Source organism: Topomyia yanbarensis, chromosome 3 (assembly GCF_030247195.1).
Source record: "Topomyia yanbarensis strain Yona2022 chromosome 3, ASM3024719v1, whole genome shotgun sequence".
In the NCBI taxonomy this organism is placed as follows: Eukaryota; Metazoa; Arthropoda; class Insecta; order Diptera; family Culicidae; genus Topomyia; species Topomyia yanbarensis.
In genome coordinates this window covers 18402159-18422217 of record NC_080672.1, presented here as the reverse complement: position 1 = coordinate 18422217, position 20059 = coordinate 18402159, and the positions used below count along the sequence as shown (strand labels likewise).

At 39.2% G+C, this 20059-nt stretch overlaps 1 protein-coding gene across 1 annotated transcript; it reads left to right on the top strand.

The window, feature by feature from the left end:
• Nucleotides 1–719: 719 nt before the first annotated feature.
• On the top strand, nucleotides 720–19453 carry LOC131690341 (protein pangolin, isoforms A/H/I/S-like). The gene is made up of 3 exons (XM_058976045.1): nucleotides 720–1432; nucleotides 1516–3310; nucleotides 17954–19453. Exons 2-3 carry the CDS (start codon nucleotides 2082–2084, stop codon nucleotides 18048–18050), a joined length of 1326 nt encoding a protein of 441 aa, XP_058832028.1. The 5' UTR covers nucleotides 720–1432; nucleotides 1516–2081; the 3' UTR covers nucleotides 18051–19453.
• The last annotated feature ends 606 nt before the right edge of the window (nucleotides 19454–20059 follow it).

Genomic DNA, 20059 nt, shown 5'->3' with positions numbered 1-20059 from the left:
TACTTTAAAATTGAAACTAGTTTAAAATGTGTGAACAAGTTGAAATATGTAATAGACATTTCCACTATTATATTGAAAATAACCAGCCATGAAATCATAGTTGGTGCAAATGAGAAAGACTGAATTGCACCACTAGGTGGATTAAATCAGGTTTTTTAATTGCTTATAGTTTGAGCACGGAAAACTTGATTTAGTAATCGATATCATATTTTTCTATCTGCATCTCGAATGTGTTTATGCATTAAACATCACTCATTGAAAGCATTGAAGTATATGTCAAAAATGCGTTAAAATCACAGCAGAATTAATGAGACGGAAATTGAAATATACAAACTGCATATTTTAGTTTCTCAGTGAACTGGCATTTGATCCTTTATTCTACAAAATCTCGTTCTGATAACAGTCCCAGTCATCAAACAGCAGAACTACCATTTCAAAACGCCCAGTTTATGCGCGACCACCTCGCTCATAAAAACAACACCCCAAACTTCGTGAACGTACCCTAGTGGGTTGTCATGGGCGATGTTGGGCCACAATACGAAACGTCACTGCGCTGTCATAACATAATTTGAGCAATTCGGAGCGAATAATCCTCTCTCCTCATATCTCTCACGAGCCGTGCATCGCACGGATATGTTGTGTGTGGGGTTGCTTTGGTCGATTCACTTTGGCTTTTTCACGCACTCTTCACTTTTTCATCGGTCGTCTCGCAATCGCGGTGGAAGCAGAAAACTTTTCCTCTATAGAGTTTCCCGTCGCCTATCATAAATACATTTTTCTGGCACAGTTCGCAGAATGGACAGAGCAAACAAAGACCGCTGGCCATAGAAGTGTTTTAACACAGTTTTCGATTTACGCGTACGTAATTTAAAAAATGGAAAATCTAATCGTGGTGCGTGTTAAGTGTTTGAGATGAAAATTTCTACCCTGCTGGACTAATGTTGGGCTAGGAGGAAAGAAAGTGAGCGATCTGTGAGCCGAATGCAGCAAGGAGTAAAGGAAAACGATGAAAGGGGAATAGTTCTCGGAAAAGTTGTTCGCTTTTCCCAAATGCTGTTGCTGCCGCCTGTGTTACTGCTGCGTGTGCCGTCGTCGTAGACGCTGGCCACAAAAAATCTTGTTCACATCATCAGCAACTAAACGACGACGACGACGCGAGAAACGGAAGCTATTTATAGAACTAACGCATCTATGCCTGCTGCTGGCCGCAACTCCAAAGGAAATAATACTAGCTGCAGAAGAAACGTACCGCCTGCTGCTGCCACTGCTTTTTTTATTTGGTTGGAACATCAGACATTTTATCACCTCTTCCTTCCCCCGTGCTGATGAGAGTAGATCAGGGAGGAAAGTACACAAAGGAAGCCGCTACTAACATGACGTCATGTCAACATTATAGCAGCAACTTCACGCATGGTGTAATATAAAACCGAAGGTAAGGGATTCATTTTCCCAACTATCACGCAAGGTTCAAATCTGATTAATTCTAATTATTACTTATTCTCTAATCTATTACAGTTCCAGCTCACTGAAGAAAGTTTGGTCCACGGGACTGAAGACGAAGAAAAAAAACATTTTAATAGCGATGTCATAAGGATAAAACGACTGGTTAGGTGGGAGAATGTAGTGCAATATTCGTAACCAAGTTCTAGTCATCACAACCAAGTTACGCGACTACACAGCTAGCAAGAAGAGAAATATATACACGCAAATATTTATTTAGTTCTAAGAGAAGAAAGAGAAGTGCAGTAAAAATCTCACGGCTTTAAGGGATACGGTGTGTGCATTTGGTTTGATTTGCCGTGTGGGAGAAGAAAAGTAATTTGCCATAGTGTGCCATAAATAATAGAGTTGCAGAATTTGCATTGCGATTCTTCTCGAGGTATATTAGTGGTGAAAATAGTCTCATCTAGTGAAGAAAGTGTGTCGCGAGCTGAAAATACAAAGGGAATGACAGCCGTGTGTTCCAAGAGCACCGAATTGCATAGTTTCCGATGTTCCATCTAAACGGCAGCAGATTGATTTATGTTTAGCAGTGCCAGTCAGATTTTCACGCGTGGTTTTGTGCTGTTGATGGCAGAAGCATGCCTAATACAAACGAAAATTCACACTCCGGTTCGACCGGTGACGACCTCGGTAGCACGGATGAGGTGAAAGTGTTCAAAGACGAAGGCGATCGGGAAGATGAGAAGGCCTCGTCGGAGAACCTGTTGGAAGAAAAGTTTAACCTGATTGATCTGACGGAGAGTGCAGAAAATCTGGTGAAAAATTCCTCCCGGCAGGACCTGAGCCCGCCATATGCTGGCGGAGGCAGTGGCGGGAGTAGTGCGGGAAAACTAAACTCCCCCGACCACTCACCTGGATTCAACATGGGATACCTGCCGCCTTATCAGTATTCAAGTGGAACAGTTAGTGCAATACAGGGCTCGATGGGTAAAATTGGTTTGTCGCAGTTTTTCTGCAATGAAGACCCACTCTCGAACCCCCCACCAGCTCACTGTGGAATCATTCCCTACCAGCTCGATTCCAAAGCGATTGGATTATCCGCTCGGCAGTCGCTGTATTCCTTCTCCACTAGTCAGTATCCTTATCCCATACTATCTTCAAATATGCTACCAGTGCCGCCGTCTTGGCATACACCGTCAATGTATTCGACTGCACCCAGCTTCCGAAATTCCTATCCCTCCTCTCTCCAAATCTACACCACTTTAGCTAGCGATCTCTATTCACGCTACCAATCATCCTCATTGCTAAATTCCGTACACCCCCACAACGTGCTCAGCCAGGTAAAGCAGGAAGCTTCGGCAGCGCAGGAAGCATCCCACAACTATAGCGTTCGGCAGGCACATCATCATGCGCTGACAGGCAGCAAATCCACTGATCTACCACAGGAACTGACGAATCGCTATACACGGCCATCCAACAGCAGTAGTGCCGGCGGTAGCAGTACCAGTTCGAGCAGCGGTGGTACTAAGAAGAAAGGATCTGGTGCGGCTGGTCAACAGCAAAATCTTAAACCACATATCAAAAAACCTCTGAACGCATTTATGCTTTACATGAAGGAAATGCGAGCGAAGGTGGTAGCCGAGTGTACACTCAAGGAGTCGGCGGCCATCAACCAGATCCTAGGTCGAAAGTGGCACTCACTTTCCCGAGAGGAGCAGAGTGTGTACTACGACAAAGCCCGCCAGGAGCGGCAACTGCATATGGAAATGTATCCGGGCTGGACGGCGCGGGACAACTACGGCTACGGAGCGAAAAAGAAGCGGAAAGCGAAAAAGAAAGACCAGCTGGGGTCGGAGGCGGCTAGCAGGTGAGTGTTACTGTTTCTGATGGGAGATGTTATTTTGTATCGTTTAGTGTTTTTTTACGTGCCACATTCTACTGCGCGTGAATACAGTAGTGGGTAGCCGAAGTGTGATAACGAGCGGAGAAGGATACGCAGTTTGTCAGCGAGAGTGAAGCAATTGCAGGTGGAACCTGTTGCATCGAAAGTGTGATTTTGGGCTGTCGTTTCATATGAACTGAGTATATTGGGTAATTCACTGTTGGTGAAGAAGTGATTAACATTATTATCATTTGTAAATTTATTGTGAAAGGAATATGTAAGAAAATTATTTACGCTAAAAAAATTAATCCGTTTCAAGATGATAAAAATGAATTCAGCCGTGATACTGCCCATCTGCATAGGAAATCCATAGCAAATGCGAATCACGGTCGAATAGTGCTTTTTGAAAAGTGATAGTCTTCAGAAGTAGTAAGGTGCTACCAGTACTGGTCGAATCATCTATCTCACTCTTGAATATGATGGATTCATCAGCAAGATATTCGTGATGCCAAAACTGCAAGATGTATGTTCCGGAATTGACTCAGTTCCGGCCTAAAGCCAAAACGGGCTTTAGAATAACATTTTGAAAAGATTATTTTACGATACGACTTTCACCGAAAAAATACTTCCCTTCAACTATAGGTCTGTCGGTTTTCCCCCAGAAAATAACATTTTCTCAAAAATTAACACTTTCCTGAAAATGATTCCATAGAATTTATCGGTTCCCAGAAAAACAAGCTCATTTGTAACGGTCTGGAATCCGGTGGGAGCACAAATTAAATTTAACACGTAATCAGCGAACTGAAGTTGATCCCTGTTTTGCGAAATTTCACTTAAGCGCTGCCAATTTACTAGAATGTTAAATTCCAATTTAAATCTGTCCGATCGCTGTCGGTTCGTCGTTGGTTCAATCCACAACAATCAAACCCGAATTAACAAATACCCACAAATTTATTGCTTAGGAACACTTAAAGCTCTAAGCCGAGCTGCATACAAGTCAATCGATTTATTTACCCGCCGCAGCATTGTGCGATTTATGGTGGGTTAAAATAGTAAAAAAGTCGCCGGGAAACTCTAAGCTTGCTCATATGACGTTATTCCACGCTTTTCTAAACTACCTTTCTTCAACTCCTCTTTCTCCCTTCCCAAGTAACATTTCAAGTTTTATAGCACGCTACAAGTGCAAGTTAAGTTTTAAGAGGCTCTTCAAGAGTGCCTTAAAACCGCAATTGTTACTTGGGTTGAGTACTATGGCTCTTAATAGCCTTACCTTCCAGTCCCTTGCTAATTAAATGCAGTTACAACAGTTAAAATAGCCTAACAATTATTCCCTTAGCATTATTAAAAATTCAAATTTCAAATTGTAATCGTCATGTTTAATGCATTTAAAATGTAAGTCAAAGAAACTGACGACTGCAAGCTAACGCAAACGTGTCGGATCACACACTTAAATAAAAAGTGTAATCCCAGCCCGCTTTTATTAATATCTCCAACGCTAATGGTTGTTGATTTTGAGGTATTGGGCGCAGCAAGTTCAGGTCTCGTGGCCGTATAGAGGACCACCAGTCTAATCAGCGTCTTGTAGATAATCAACATGCTCTCCTCCGGAGTCCAAAGTAGGCACGAATTACCGCCAGGATCCGTCTCTGAATTTCTCTGCTGGTATCATTGTCGACGGTTACCAGTGAGCCCAAATACACGAATTCGTCGACCATCTCGATTCCGTCACGGTTAATCTGAACTCGGGATGGGAGGTTCACATTGTCGTCTCTGGAACCTCTTCTTCTCATGTACTTTGTCTTCGAAACGTTGATGGCAAGCCCAATCCTGCTGGCTTCAGCTTTCAGTCTGATGTACGTTTCCGACATCGCCTCAAAATTCCGTGCCATTATGTCAATGTCGTCAGCGAAGCCAAGAAGCTGGACGGACTTCCTGAAGATCGTGCCACTCGAAATTCAAAGGGACTCGAGAGTGTCCCTGATACTCGAACAACGCCCATCACCCCATCGTCGCTTTGACTAATCGTGTTAGCTTATCCGGAAAACCGTACTCGTACATTATCTACACCGCTTCAACACAGGTGTGCATGAAAAACTGTGCATTTTAACTTGTTTTATCTCGTTTCTCTAATGGACTACATTGTCCGTGTCATTAGCAGCAAGGTTGTTCAAAACGAAATGGTCGTGTGGATGATTGTCTGTTTAGTTCGGTACACTATTGCCACGTGGCGCTAGTGTATATATTTAATTAGGCATTATACTTAGTTGCGTTTCGGCTTCGCCTCATCAGATTTGCGTCAAGCCGGCGCTAATCTATTCCGACAATAAGTTAGTGTCGGTTTCTGATGAGGCTAAGCCGAAACGCAACTAAGTATGAAATAAGGATTTGTGCCCTCCTGTACAAAGACTGATTTTTACCAAAAAATTTTCACCCTAGTGAGAAATTTTGGTTTTTACAAAATTTTCCTCCTTAGGGTGAAATATAGCATAGGCATTATAGTTAGTTATTTTGACGAAACTAAAATATGAATACGCCACGGAGGACACAAGTTTGTGCAAATGTAGAATGAGCTACAGTGGAGACCCGATTTTATCAGCACCCGATTTTATCAGCCCCCGAATTTATCTACTCCCGATTTTATCAGCTTTTTTATCTGATTTTATCAGTTTCATATGAAAATTGATAGTTGGTAGTTTGATGGGCTCTAGCAGACGAATCAAGTTGAATTTGAGTAAATCCTTTCTTATCTTAGAGATCCAAAAAATGCATAAAAAAAAAATCTTTTTTTTTATTTTCGCGCTGTCAAACACCCTTAATGGGAAATTAAATTAAATAATCAGAAAAGGTTGCAAGGCTATATCTAAGAAACAAATAAGAATATTTTAAGAGCTTCGGTTTATCAAAAATTCAGAAAAATATATGTCCCGATTTTATCACTGTCACTGTTTTATCAGCCTAAAACTCGCCAAGGGGCTGATAAAAACGGGTCTTTACTGTATTCACAATCAACGTGAGAAATAAAAATGTTTTATCCTTATCACTACACTTTAAGGTTAGTAAAACCCATCCACGTGATATTAACCCTTTCATGCCCAACTTTTTTTTCTCGTGCATGTACGGTTTCAAAACTATTTTTCCTTGAAAACGGTGAGGTCAAGAAACACGAAAAGCCTTTTTTTCATAAAGATAGGTGCTTCCCTCGCAGTGCTAGAAGTTGCTCAAATTTTACCTTCCAATGCTCAATACAATTCTCCTAGAATAAGTTCCTGGCCGCACTGATCCATCGAAATCCAATCAGACTAATTGCAATAACTTCAGTTCTAGAGCTGGTTCTTGAAACTATTAATACTCAAATGAAAGGCAATAGTCACATTTACTAGCCTTACTTGTTTTTGTGAGAAAATTTTGCCTCAATTAAAAGTTATAGCTGTTTAAAAACGTTGTTGTCCACAAACAACATGGGCATAAATGGGTTAATTGGATGTCGAAGGGATCTCAAGATTTTCTGGTTTTGTTCACTTATTTATGGGGAAAACCTTTTACGTTCGATATTTTTCACAAACGCACACAGAATCAAATTTAATAGAACATGCATGTACGCGAACCAACATCTTTCTATTCCACTTCGCTAAAGACGTGAATTTTACTAGATAATTCGTGTTCTAAAATGCATTATTTCACATACAGGGTGTTTGGTTCATGATTAAGAATCTCTCGAAGGGTGATTGACTGTCATATTTGGAGAAAAAAATCGTTCGTTGAGAAAATTTTCTATTGAATGGCGTTCTCATATCTTTCAGTTAATTAGTTTTATTTACCTTTTAGTTGTAAAGTAGTTCAAAGTTGGTGTTTTTATGAGGTTTTTGTTAATTTTCTCAAAATAGTGAATTATGATTATAGTAATATCTATTATTCAAAAGATAGGTTTGAAGACGATTTATAATTTGTTCTTCAACATGATATTCCTATCTCTTCTCGTTTCCTTGTAATTTCACTTCTAATTTTTTCCTGTAATCGACCTGCAAGTGCTTAAAAGACTTTAATCTAAAAAATATGCTTTATATCGTTATTACCAGGGCTTCATTGGAAAGTTGAGAAAATTTCCTTTCGATGTATGTACAGATATCTTTTAGTTAGGTGTACTAAATGTCTTTTTACTAGTAAAATAACTCAAAATTAGCGTTTTTTGTAGAATTTTGTAATCATTCTAATTATTAATAAACTAAATTTATCATCACCATTGTTCATTTGGTGCCCCTTGATATTCTCTACAACTTGTTATTTGACACTTTATCCTTGTCGCTTTTCATTTCGCTGCAACTTAATAGTTAACACAACATGACCTCTTCACAAATGTAGTGTACTCGAATTCGTTTTTTTTTGCATATGAAACGAGGTGATAAAAATGATTTTGCTTCGAAACTAAAAGAGATAATTGAATGGAGCCAAAGAAAGAATTGAAGAACTTGTTGAGATGCATTAATTCCATGATAATAATGGTGCTGCTTCTTATTTACTATTTTAAGAAAATAACGAAAATGCTAATAATAACACTAACTTTAAACTAATTAATTTCTAAAAGAATTCTAAATTCACTTAACTGAAAGGTATTTATACATTTTTCTATGCAAAATTTTCCTGGCTTTCGAATAAAAATAAGAAAAGGTAAAATAAGTGCCATACTTTTTCAATAAGAGCTAGTATAAGTGAATATGAGATAAAAATATCCAAGTTCAATAACCCAAACACATGAAAACAAGAAAAGATAAGTGTATCATGTCAAGGAACAAACTAAGCATCTCTTCAAGACTAAAAATTTGAGTTATTAAAATGGTGATGTTAACCATTAAGATTTTCGCGAAATGAACGAAAAATCGATCGAAATTGTTAAATTTTAAATAAATTACTGTGAAAAGGTTACTTAACCTCATTAGCTAAAATATTTGAGGACATTTTTCAATGGAAAATTTCACCTATCCAATGTATCTAAAAGATTTGAAGTGCAAAGTATATTTTTTAAGTTAGAGCTATTTTAAGACAACTAAGTTTTTAACGCAAAAGTTCAATAACTTAGTAACGGTTGAGATTTGAAGGTATGCATAGAACGATTTTTTTCTCCAAATATGATAGTCAATTATCCCTCGAGAGGTTCTTAACCATGAACCAAACATCCTGTATAGTATAGCACCACAAAGTGCTAAAGCTCAAAATCAAAATGATCATCATCCACCTGGCCATGATCTGTTGAACTACTTTCTTGAAGACACGACCGTTGTAGATCGTTAGATAGTCGAAATTAAACAAGTTAAAATGCAGTACTTAGTGGTGCATTTTTAACTAGTGCTACGTAATGACAGAGTTTCGAACCAAACAGATTACCACAATTTCGCCAAAGAGGCGAACATTCAAGCTACTCAGGATCACAAAATAAAATGAAATATTATTTCTATGTACACAAGAGCTACGCCGTGCTGTAATTCTGATCCAAACAATTTGCTACTGCTGTTCAAATTCAAAATACATTAATTCGGATGTATGCACAGATCATGTCCATCCACACATCTTCTCTGAGTGTTTGATTCTTCTAGAAAATCAGGATTACTAGGTAAAATATTTTCTAAAATGTATTATTTCACATATACACTAGCGCCATGTGGTGGCAGAGTTCCGCAGTAAAACGATTATAATGCGCATGATCATGACCATTGGAGCGATTTTTCAGAAGACACAAACCTTCTAGGCAGTTAGAAAAACGAGATAAACAAGTTGAAGTTCACAACTGCACATGTGCACTAGCGCCACTACATGGCATTCAGTATTCTGAACTGAAATATTCACCTGACGGATTCCCTTGGCATTCCTAGGTGATACTAAAGTTTTCGGGAGGGTGGGGGGCGTTGCCATACTTGGTAAAGCGATTTCAAACTTTTAACGGGTTCATTGGACGCTTTTTTCAGCCTCGCTACTGTTTTTTTCTGACCGGCAGATTATGTATATTCACGATTATTCAGTCAAATAGAATAGGCAGACTTTCGGCGAAATATGTATCGGACCAAAAGCATTCGGCCTAACGACTCGTTTGGTCAAACGGAATTCTGGCAAATGACTCGTTCGACTAATTAATATTCGTTGAATTGGCTTGTTCAATCAACCGGTCGTTTCGGTCAAATGGTAAAATGACCGGACACCAATCCAATCAGTTTCTGTTAAACTTGGCCTTGTATCCGTTTTAGCATTTTTCGTGGTTGGTCGGTAGGGTCGGGCGATGGAGGTGCCATCTTAGATTACGTTGACGAGGCACTGCTTTTTTCCATCAATCGAATCGCTATATCGAGTTGTTCGTAACATGATGAGCAGACGTTCGGTTTTCCAACTTCCCTTTCAGCATACGATCAAAGATCTAACCGGGGTAAGTTACCTGATTTTACTAAGGTTGCTCGTATCCGGCTGGAAACGCAAGATTACCAGGATGGACAATTAGTGACGTAGGTGGGAGCATAGTTGTATTTTGAACAATTTCTGTATGGCGTAATTTAGAAAAAGGATATATTCATTACCTCTGCTCGTTAACAGTGCAGTGTATCAAACACCTTTGCTTCTACAGTTGCGGAATCGATCATTTATTTCATGATGGGTGAAATTCATCAGCAACTGCCCAATCGCCCTAGTGTTTACCAAGTGGCACAGTGCGAGAGACAAACGACAAATCTAGTGTTTCCCAGCATTTTTATTATTACGACATGATAATTGAACGAATTGTGATGTATTACACATACAAAAATAACTTAATCTATGCTCTGTTCATTAAGTACAAAAACCAGTTCGAATAAGTTGAAGCAAAATTGCACAAGTCGTTCCTGGTGATGCCATATTGCAACACGCGAGGGGAATGGGTTAAAGACGTGCAAATGCAGCTTTGATTTACAGAAGTCGTCGCCATTCAATTCCCCCTCATTCATTTAAATCTTTAGCCATGGCGGACCAAGGATCAAGATACCAGTTTATATAGACGATGATAAGATTGATGTACGTATGCGCGATCTATTCCACGTACTAGCAATTCCCAAGTAACAATTGAAATGCTTGAAGGATTTACCATTGTTTTATCTTGATCTTAAGAAGGCACCATCGAAGCCGATGATTTTATTATGGTTTTAAATAACTATCATTAGATTTGCTCTGTAAGTACTCTATAAAACATTGTGATGACTTCAACAATATAACTTGAACTTTTAAGTTTTATGTTATGGTTGTAAAAAGGTTCTGTGCACTATTTTAAACCTAGAATAAAACTAGCATAAAGCAAGCAATGAAGTCATAAGACAGTTTTATTGTAGACTATTGCAAACCTTGAAGTTGATCGATTTCTTTAATAAAACCTATTCAAAACAATTATTCTTACGCAAGGTATAATATGCACTACGGAGCTATAATGATTGTCAAGATAAAATAAATAAATGGTGGGAGCTTTTATACCGATGCAGTTGTCCAACTTGAGGAGCGAAATAGAATGGAATTTAACGAATAAATTTTACGATTTGGTGGACATACTTAAGAAATGTAGGATACATATAGCGTCAGCAAATTAAAAAAAAACAGGCATATATGACACCAGGACTAGCGAAGTTGAATAATAAGGTAACTTTAGCATTTATCAGTAGAATAGTAAATATTGTTTACAGATGCAAAAATTTACAATATTTGAATAATCCACGCATTCAATTAGTGCGATGGTTGAGCTTAAATGCTGTCCCTGTGGAGATTGCGGTTGTATTTACTATTTTTATTTATATTCTACGTAAATGTAAACAGGTCGCTGTTTCACACTATCAGCCTTTTTGCCAGACATTTCACCCGCAGAGGTTAGATTCGTTGACCTGTTAATTCAACTTTACAAATTATTTGTTTTGTCATTTCACGTACACAATATTAAAAAGAAATTTGACTAAATTTCTTTGGCGTTAGTTGCATCGAAAAGCATAAAAATCAACGTAGAGCTTACCCGATCAGAAACACATTACAGAAATATTTCAAAACTATATCTTTAGCTTTGTTACTTGATATAAATTTCTCTTATTTTAACAACTAACGAGACCTAATTTATAACACAATATGTTACAAAAATTGTGTTTAATTTCATGGATAGTACTACAATTCTGCACTTACACTCCTTCTTCGAAACGGTAAGTGCGGCATTTTCAGTTCTATTCCTAAGGAGCCAACCGGATCTCAAAAGTTCAATCAGCTAATACCACAATGCTTCCTACATGAGATTCCAAAACAAGATTCTTTGTTCACATGAATACGGAAGTTTCCTGCTAATTTGGTTACTTAAAATTAATTGATCAAGACATTTACTAGAAGGACATTACAATGTGTGACATTTGCTATAGCTGTCAACAAATCATTTATTTGACGGCGGTCTCAGCAACAGGCTGCCATTTTTGAATATAATTTAAAATAGTAGTTTCGATACATGTTACAGTATTAGCTGTAAGTGCGAAATGTATAACCATTGTATCTATATTGATATTTTATGCTATTCAAAACGAAAAATGTGACGTATTCGCTTTTTTCTTGGATAACTCAAGTTTGACAACCACTACATACAAAAAACGCCTACCTTTTTATCTACCATCTTGGTCGAAGTCGCTGTCAAAATAATTATAACCTGCAAGCAGCGATGCAGCCCACCATAAAACTTGTCGATCGTAACATAGCTTCCAAAGCGCTATGATAAACACACTAGCTATATGACTTGTTATGTTATAACAAACCCAGGAGGACATGTCATATGGAAGTATTTTTTTGGGTATATCAAGTTTTATTGGAAAAAAATGTCGTCCGATACAAAAATTCATGCGAACACAAAAAAACGCCAATTTAAATTTTCTCAAACACATGCTTATTACATCATTTGAATGAGAATTATACGTTTCATGGCGTTTATCGAGTAAAAATCTAAGCCCTTTTAACAAAATGTTTCATTTTTAGTCAGAATTTGGTATAATGTTATTATAATTCTAGCATTTTAAGTATCATAGAAAACCCATTTTCGGCCGAATTCATGGGGCGCATTTATTTTGCGTAATTTTTGCAGTATATTTTTCCCTAAATATTTAACGACATGCCTTTAAAACAAGTAAAAATGGATCGTTAACAAGAATAAAGATTTCGTATATTTAATAATTTGGGAAATATTATATACCTAACAATCATGCATTTCGTTCGATGATTGAAGTTATGAGGTGTGAAGGAATAAAACCATGATAAAATTTTATTGAATATATACAATCAATGGAGAAAAGCCAAGCTAGAACTGAAAGCTTTAACATGGAAAGCAAAAGAGGCTTTAAAGACTTTGAAATAAAACGATTACTCCTATGGTGGTTGCATATCAAGTTATACTGGTAGCAATACAACTGGGCCAACTTGTCATAACACGGGTTTATAGCGGCCTGTAGAAAGGTGTCAAAACCATGAAGTATGAATGGAAGGTTTTAAACATTGGTTGTAATAAACGCTATAAAACGCTATAAACCAAAATGCTATATAACCAAATTTGTTACATGAGATTAGTTCATGTCAGTATCCGGAACGGTGGAATCCGTCAAGTTTGAAATCTGGAGAGATTTCTCCCAAGTATTTCCAACGGTGTTCGTGTCGTGAGAATGCGAGTGCCAACATCTTCCTACCTGAACTTTCAATATGAAATAGAAGTCGTTACCTAAGTCAAATCACGCTGTGCACCTATAAAGGACAGATCTTACACGATCTAGTTGTGTAACAAGAAGACAAGACAAGAAAGCAAGAATTGTAAGCTGTCCGAATGTGACTTGCCGGTATTTTGGCCCACTCTCGGACAATGCCTTTCTTCAGCGTCTCGAGGCTGGCGTATTTTTTGTTTCGGACCTTGCTCACCAAAATGGCCCAAACAGAATAATTAATACACTAACATAGAGTTAGAAAATCAAATAAGCCTTTTCCGACCGATAAGACTTTAATTCTGAAATAATCCCAGAACATGGTACTGTCGGAACTGTATCGGAAAGACAATGTATTAAAAGGTACTTTGATTGGCCATCAGGGATCAAAACTAAATGTGCATCCTGCTAACGAAGGTACCATCAGCACTTACCGCAGGGGGGGCGGGAATCCATCGTTGATGTCACTTTCTACAGCCCTGCCCTGATAGGAAACATGATTTGTGGAAAGTGTGCAAGGAACCCGCTACGATCATCAAACGATTCGGTACAGCATCGGGAACAGGACACAGTTTGAATCACATGGGAGGCAGCAGCACTTAGATTATCCTCTTGAAACTAAGTGTGACCATGGTGGAATACCACGATTTCCGATCTACATGTAAGTTGCCTCCGAGCCTGGAGAAGAAGTCAGAGGGCCCGCAACGACACCAAAAAAGAGGAGCAACATTGGGTGTATAGAGCTACGAGAACCGCGTTCAACAAATTCATGTAGCTAAGGAAGAAATCTTGCGTCGTGGAGCATTGCCACAAAGCCAACGCGAATCCTCGGGGAGAAGCCTACAGAATTTCCATGGCGAAGATAAAAGATCCAACAGAACCAGTTGAAAGTTGCCCGGATAATGTGATGGTTATAATCGAAGGGCTGTTCCCGCAGCATAAACCAACGATCCGGTCGCTTCCACCGAACAGTGAGAAAAATGATTATGAAGAAGTAGTTCGAACAACTGACGAAAAGCTGATCGAGATGGCGAATGTCATGAAAGCAAAGGAGACCCCAGGAACAGTGATGCAGGAGAACCCGGATATGTTCAGGGCAGTGGTTCTCAACCTGAGGTCCGCGGTTCCTAGGAAGTCGTCGTTTATTTTTTCCGAGTGTATATAGAAATAACAGACTGAAAATAATATATTGATACAGAGGCGACGCGTCGGTACGTTCAACCTGTTCACTGAACAGGTAGGAACAATCAGACGACCCAAAACCAATTTTGCGTTAACATTAAAACAGTAGCACGTAAACTATTTTTAATGAAAGTAATAATCTCCGAACCTTGAAGTTCGATAATTTGATCTGAACGATAAACCAACCTAGCGTCCCCAGCAGTGCTTTCCTATGACCGGTTCAACCAGAAACATGCACGCATCTCGTACTCTCACCGCATGCTCTAGAGGGAGCAGTTGCATGAGCGACGGCTGGAATGAGTGTCATGGGCGAGGCTCTTTCTATTCTCTTTTGCACCGGTTCAAATCAAATATTGAACCAGCGTGCATTGCTGCCATGTACATATGGGCGTTGGAGCTGTGTGCAAAACGAGAGCGCTTTATAATTTTCGAACACCTTGCACCATACGTTCGTAGCTGTTGGTCGAACGCTTTTTTTCTTGGGTAGCCTAACAAGATGTTTCTGCCCCTGGGACATACTAGTTACAAGCGCGTATGTATTTGGTTGGTTCAATTATAATAATGAACCGTCCACTTTTGCACCAAAGAAATCTCTTGATCTTTGCATTCACATGTTAAAATTTATCTACTGAATGTGTAAAACAGACAAACTCAAATCAGGGGTTGTTCTAATCATGAACGCGTGGATGTTAAATGCCTGTTTGCTACGATAATTTGCGAGGCAAATACAACATTCAAATTTCTATCAAATTTGAAGGAATTAAGGTATTTTCTTAAACCGGTTGACAAGCGTTTCAATCTATCTTAAACAGAATGACGAATAATTCTCAGTGTATAGAAAATAAGATTCTACATTACAAATTTATTCAAATCATATAACGATATATAAGTTTTAATCTCTTTATCCCTCCGGAAGTCGCGCAAACGGCTCACTGAACGAGCAGCCGCAGCTGCTCTAAGACGATTTCGCTAGATTTTCAGAGCAGCGTGCACTCAGTGCACTAGCGCGACTGTCGGAAGGTTATACATGATTGTATTGCTTATGTTTCTGTTAAGAAATCTTTTTCAATTATAATTAAGTGGCAACCTTCTCGGATATGTTATATATTTTTTGTTCTTTTTCTACGGTAAATTAAGCATTCTACAAGAAGTTTGTTGGACAATTCACTGGTGGGATTTGACAACAAATTTGCGTTGGTCAGCTCCAGCGAAATTTTATGTCAACGAACATTTTTCATTGGTCCTATTCGTTAGATGTTGGATGAAATCGACGACTAAAGAATCAACTGAACAGAAACGTCTCATAGAGACGATTGTGACGTTTTCAGGGTCTTGGTAATATATTGAACAGGTTGACGGTGGAACCACGCGTCGCCTCTGTATTGATAGCATACAAAATCGATGTTTAACCGTGAAAGTCCGCAACAACTCAGGGTGATTTCCAAGAGGTCCGCAGTACAAAAAAGGTTGAGGACCGCTGAATCAGGGTTGCAGAAATGCACCGATGAAGGTTACTTCCCCGATAACTGGAAGCGACAGAAACTGATGTTGCTGCCGAAGCCGGTAAATCATCCTGTAGACTTTTAGAGAGAATAACCCTAAACAGGTTTACCAAGTACACGGAGAGTATGGATGGCCTGTCCAGCAAGTAGTTCGGCTTCCGGAAAGGCAAGTCTACAGTGGTGGTCACCTTAGACGTCAAGAATGCTTTCAACAGCTTGCAAGTAGTTAACCATTTTCTGCACAGCATAACGGTTCCTGAGTACCTTTGCATGATTTGGAGAGCCACATTCACAACCGAACGCTGATCAACGAGAAAGACAAGCGAGAGAGATGAAGGACAATTACGGTGGGCATTCCTCAGGGTTTTTTCCTCGATCCGACACTGCCATGGAGCATTGACGCTGTACCTTCCCAGAGGCGTAAAGATTGACGGTTTTACGGGTGATGTGGCGCTCCAAGCAGTCGAGGAATCACTAGAATAGGTGAAGGTATTCGCCACTCAGGCGATAGATTCAGTGGAAGACTGGCGATAACCCATCATAAAACAGGGGAGATGTTGATCAGCAACCGAAAGGCAGTGCTACAGGTGAAAATCACGGTCGGAGATTATATTATCGACTCGATGCGTGAGGTGAAGCTTTTGGGCGGATCGATCGACGTCCAAGAGAATTTGAATAATAACGTCGATTATGCTTGTGCAAAGTCGGCACCGGGACCTCTCTGTCCTGAGTGCACAAACGTTGAAGAGACTCCGGACCACATTATGTTTGACTGCCCACGGTTGGGCTCAATGCAAAGCGCAATGTTTGCTATCAGCGGAACCGATATCAATCCAGATAACCTATTCCACAGAATGTATCACATTGAAAATACGTGGAACGTCAACGGAAAAGTTGTTCGAATTATGTCGGCTCTGCAGCGAAAATGGTGGGATGATCAAGCGAGTGGATGAATGGAACAATGGGTTATCGCCTCGTGAAGTAAGCTAGATACTTCGCCTAGCTCGAGCAGTTCGCATCAATGCACTGGAAGCGGGTCGTCAAGGATCGACTTCATCAACCTGCCGGAAAGCCCGTGAGAAGGCTAGTTCCACCGTCGAGGACTAGATCGAGCAGGTCGTGTGAAGTACTAACGGTGTATAGTCGGAGCGCCAGCGAACCGGAAGCACCAGACCGACATCGAGACCCGAGTAGATCGCGAAAAAACTGGGTATCAAATGGTTCACACTGCCGGGTAACTCTCAGTCGGAATTGGGAAGAGAATCAAATGATTATCATGTACCAAGCAAGCAAATCTGCAAATCTTTACCAAACCCGCCGTTTCCACCTGAGGTATGAAAATGATAGTATGCACATAATGTACGTAAGGCAGACTGCTGTGTATGGAATACGCAATAGAAAGAATTGTTTCAGCATAAATACATGGGCGAAAACTTTGAATTTGTTAAAACGTTACAATCCTATTTCAATGCTTTATTATCCAGCAGAGTAATCTTTGACAGTTTTTTGTGATTTGCTAATAGTTTCGATTATACCTAAAAGTACCTCTCAAAGTTCTCATGAAGTGTTTAGCAATCTTTCAAACTACCTAAGATTTAATGGAATTTGGAAGCTGCTTTAACCGGTATTGAACATTACACTATTCGGAAATTTACTTAAAACGGGAAGCTTAACCAGTTTTTATGAATTTTTGATTGATGGATTGCATGTTTGACAAGAATTGCTTCGCCGAGACAAACAACTCAACTGCACCATCTGAAATAGCCCTACAAAAATGTCCACGAGTACAATCGACGGAAAATGTAACGGGTCAAAATAATTTGTTGTTTGGTGTAGTAATTTGTAGTTGCATACATAAAAAAATATTAATATTTGTTTTGTTCTTACAGTCTAAAAAAAGTTATACTGGTACATATTTTTTAAATATCACCCAAAATTGAGTGAGTGTAATCGATGTTACACCGGTAAAGTGCAATGTCAAAAACGGAAATGTCTTTTTATGGTTATCAAAACAAGTTTCAAAGATTTATAACCTAAACTTTTTTTTTCTTTGACTCAGCGAATCTAATAAAGATTCCGGATAGATTAGACCAAGCACAACAAATAATATACATTTCATTGTCAAATTGTTATTTCACAGGCTGCAACACTGAACCTTCGACGCTCGTTATCACACCACATAATATCAACGATAATCACATCCTAATTGCATTATGGTCCACTTTGTATTTCTATTACAGGCGAAAGAAAATTTGTATACGAAACGAAGAATCCGACAACTACGACGGTTCTCGTATGTCGGACGAGTACATGGGCAGTTACGGTACCGTAGTGTAATATTAAACTGTTTAGCGCCACCAAAGCCCGGCAACAAATCCCACGCCTACAAGACTTAAAACACACAACAAACCAAACCAAACCAAAATTGTAACCAGAAGTGTCACGTGATCCCGCCTAGGTCCAAGGTCTAGTTTTATACGATGTACTACTACTACTACTACTACTACTACTGTCTAGAAATCCAAATCTCTCAGCGTTACTCTTAATTTTAGCTAATTTATTATTATATTTTGATTTTTGAAAGTCATTGTGGGATGACAAATTCGCACAAAAAAAATTGCGAAGGAAGGCGCAATCGCCGAAGCTTTAAAAATTTCTGTTGTAAGAAATCAACCTCCTTACCGAGACTTTTCGTGGCAAGGAGACGTTATCGTACTTAATCATCAACTGCTCGTTTAGGCCGTACTATACCAATAAGGTTATTTTTTGCAAATTGATGAGCAAAACATGCATGAACTGCAAGAGAGAAGAGTGACGCAGGAAACACAGCGATTTTTCCCGCCGGTTTGGGGCGGGATATTATGTGACGAAATACTTAGTAGGTAAAAAATAACAATCTGTGGTGTTTTAAAATAATTTAATATGAAACCAGTGACGAAGGTATGAAAATGATAAGAATGAGTATGACAGTCTTTATGCGTAAGCTTAGAAATGAAACCAAAAAGGTATATAGATATAGGTATATTAAGTATTTAGAGGATAACCATTTAACTAACGTGTAAGTAAGTGTTAGTAGTAACTTTAAAAAAAACTGAAGTTCAGCAATAATGGTATCATTTATGCAAATGATGGTTATTGTTACGATGGAAAGTGGATAAAAACAGGGAATGAAATAGGACACTGACATTGTTTGCTGAAAGATTTAAAGGACAATTCGTTTCCGCCAGGACAATTAGGATCTCTTTTGAGGTGGGAATAGTTTGAAACAAAGAAGGAAATATTGTATCGTTAATACGATATCAAGCGAGGGGAATTATATGATTTATTTTCAGGAAGTTTATTATCTTCCTTCATAAACGAGCTTATAGGAAAATTATGGTACTACTTGAGCGGAAATGAATTGTTATTTTATCACTCTTGAACTCGCATGTAAATTTCGGGTGGTATCGGTTCTCCCGTTGTCCGCGCTTCGCAGTCGTCGATCGCTAACCATAATCGTCAAGGAGAGAGTCATTTTGCTGTTACTGCTGCTGCTACTGCTGCCGAGGGAAAACGATTGCATTGAGATGTTTTGACGCAAAAGCGTCTCTTACGGTATGTTTTGTGTTCATATTCCAGTCGAAATTGAACCAGCTTGTTCAGCTCTGCATTCACGCTGAAGTACTTTGGATCCTTGAACACCCCAAGTTGTAGCTCCTTGATCTGACATTTTAGGCACCTTTCTCAACCCCACGTCAACCGATGCCAGATCTGGGAAATGATTATTAATACATCATGCTAAGGATGGGAAGGAAAATCAACAGCTTCCACGCTTGAAGAATATAATTTGGTTTAAATCGGATCGAAATTTTCTACTTCCCCTTGTGCCTTGTCTGCCTGTTTTGCTTTTTTTTACCGATTTCACTTCCCCTCTATAATTTGAACTCGATAATCCTGATAACCTTCAGAAACAGAAACACAGGCATATCAACGTCGGTGGTCGTCAGCAGCATCGTCGTCCTTGTCGACGTAGTCGGGAGCGAAATTCTCTAATTACCGAGGAAAGGACGACTCCCCCTCGCTGCTCGTGCAGGGACAGGGTTTGTTTTCTTATACTACTGCCACGAGGATACAGCTCATGACGATGCTGCTGGCTCCTCTCGTTATTATTGTTGTTGTTGTTAGTCTGGTGGTGAACCTATATTTCTTGTTTCGGAACCTTCGCGAGGATAGCGACGAGAGACGAGGCAGAAACAAGAAATCGCTTCATGTGTTTCGAATGAATAATTTTAATCTTCTAAATTAGAATTGAGGGGAGGAATCCCTTTTCGCTTTCCCTCGGCTACCACTGCTACCGCGCACGGACG